The sequence below is a fragment of the Penaeus monodon genome, chromosome 21 (assembly GCF_015228065.2).
Source record: "Penaeus monodon isolate SGIC_2016 chromosome 21, NSTDA_Pmon_1, whole genome shotgun sequence".
Lineage (NCBI taxonomy): Eukaryota > Metazoa > Arthropoda > Malacostraca > Decapoda > Penaeidae > Penaeus > Penaeus monodon.
In genome coordinates this window covers 20,636,836-20,637,686 of record NC_051406.1, presented here as the reverse complement: position 1 = coordinate 20,637,686, position 851 = coordinate 20,636,836, and the positions used below count along the sequence as shown (strand labels likewise).

General features: G+C 31.7%; 1 protein-coding gene across 1 annotated transcript in view; it reads right to left on the bottom strand.

Moving 5' to 3' along the window:
* Positions 1-467, bottom strand: part of LOC119586328 (metastasis-associated protein MTA3-like) — a gene marked incomplete at its 5' end in the record, with an annotated part of 92,111 nt that extends 91,644 nt beyond the window's left edge. Inside the window, 1 exon segment of the mRNA XM_037935038.1 lies at positions 400-467. Coding sequence (XP_037790966.1) covers positions 400-467 — 68 coding nt within the window.
* Between the last annotated feature and the right edge of the window lie 384 nt (positions 468-851).

Sequence of the window (851 nt, the reverse complement as noted above, 5' to 3'; positions counted from 1 at the left end):
AATATGTTTGTCAATAATCACTAATATGTAGCTATGGAGAAACACAAACATGTCAGCTTTCTAACATGGATGCACATTAAGTGCTTTGGTCTGATATCCACATCTGACTTACAAATGGCTCCTTACTTGCATGTGTGTCCAATTGAACATGTCTCAATCCTGTTGCATAATCCAGGTATAGAAAATAAACATGATATATATATGGACATTACCTATTATGTCTTTGTGTATCTCCTTTCAGCAATAAAGAAGACGCAAAATCGTTTTCAAAATCTTTCTTAGCATTTCTCAGCATATCATTACACTGTTTTCATGCAAAGGAACAGCAATATCAATACACACTATGGTTGCTCTGACTCAAACAGCTTACTAAGGAAAAAATTAATAAGCTTGGCTTACCTTGTTCAATTCTTCTATTCTTCTAATTTGATATGGTGATGTGGACGACGTCTCAAAATACACATAATCTGGAAAGAAAGAAATGTGTGAGAGGAAAATCAAAATACTCTTAGAAATAAATGTGGAAGGCCTATTTCAATTCAATATCTAGCTGCAGTAAAAATATGATAATTTTTTATGTTCTCTTATTTACGGACATTGGTTCCTACAAATATAAATAGGAAATGGAAAAGCTAATTACATATTCATGTGAAGTAAAGACTTGTTAAAACACAAATATAAAGGACTCTTCTTACATAATGGACTGTAGCAATTCATGACTCCCAAGAAACAATATATTTACTATATAAACAAATCTCTCAAGAATAAGAAATAAATTACAATCTCTAATAAGGAAAATAGTGGCCTTTAAAGTATCTGCATCTAATCTGATATCATCATCCCCTGGAAGA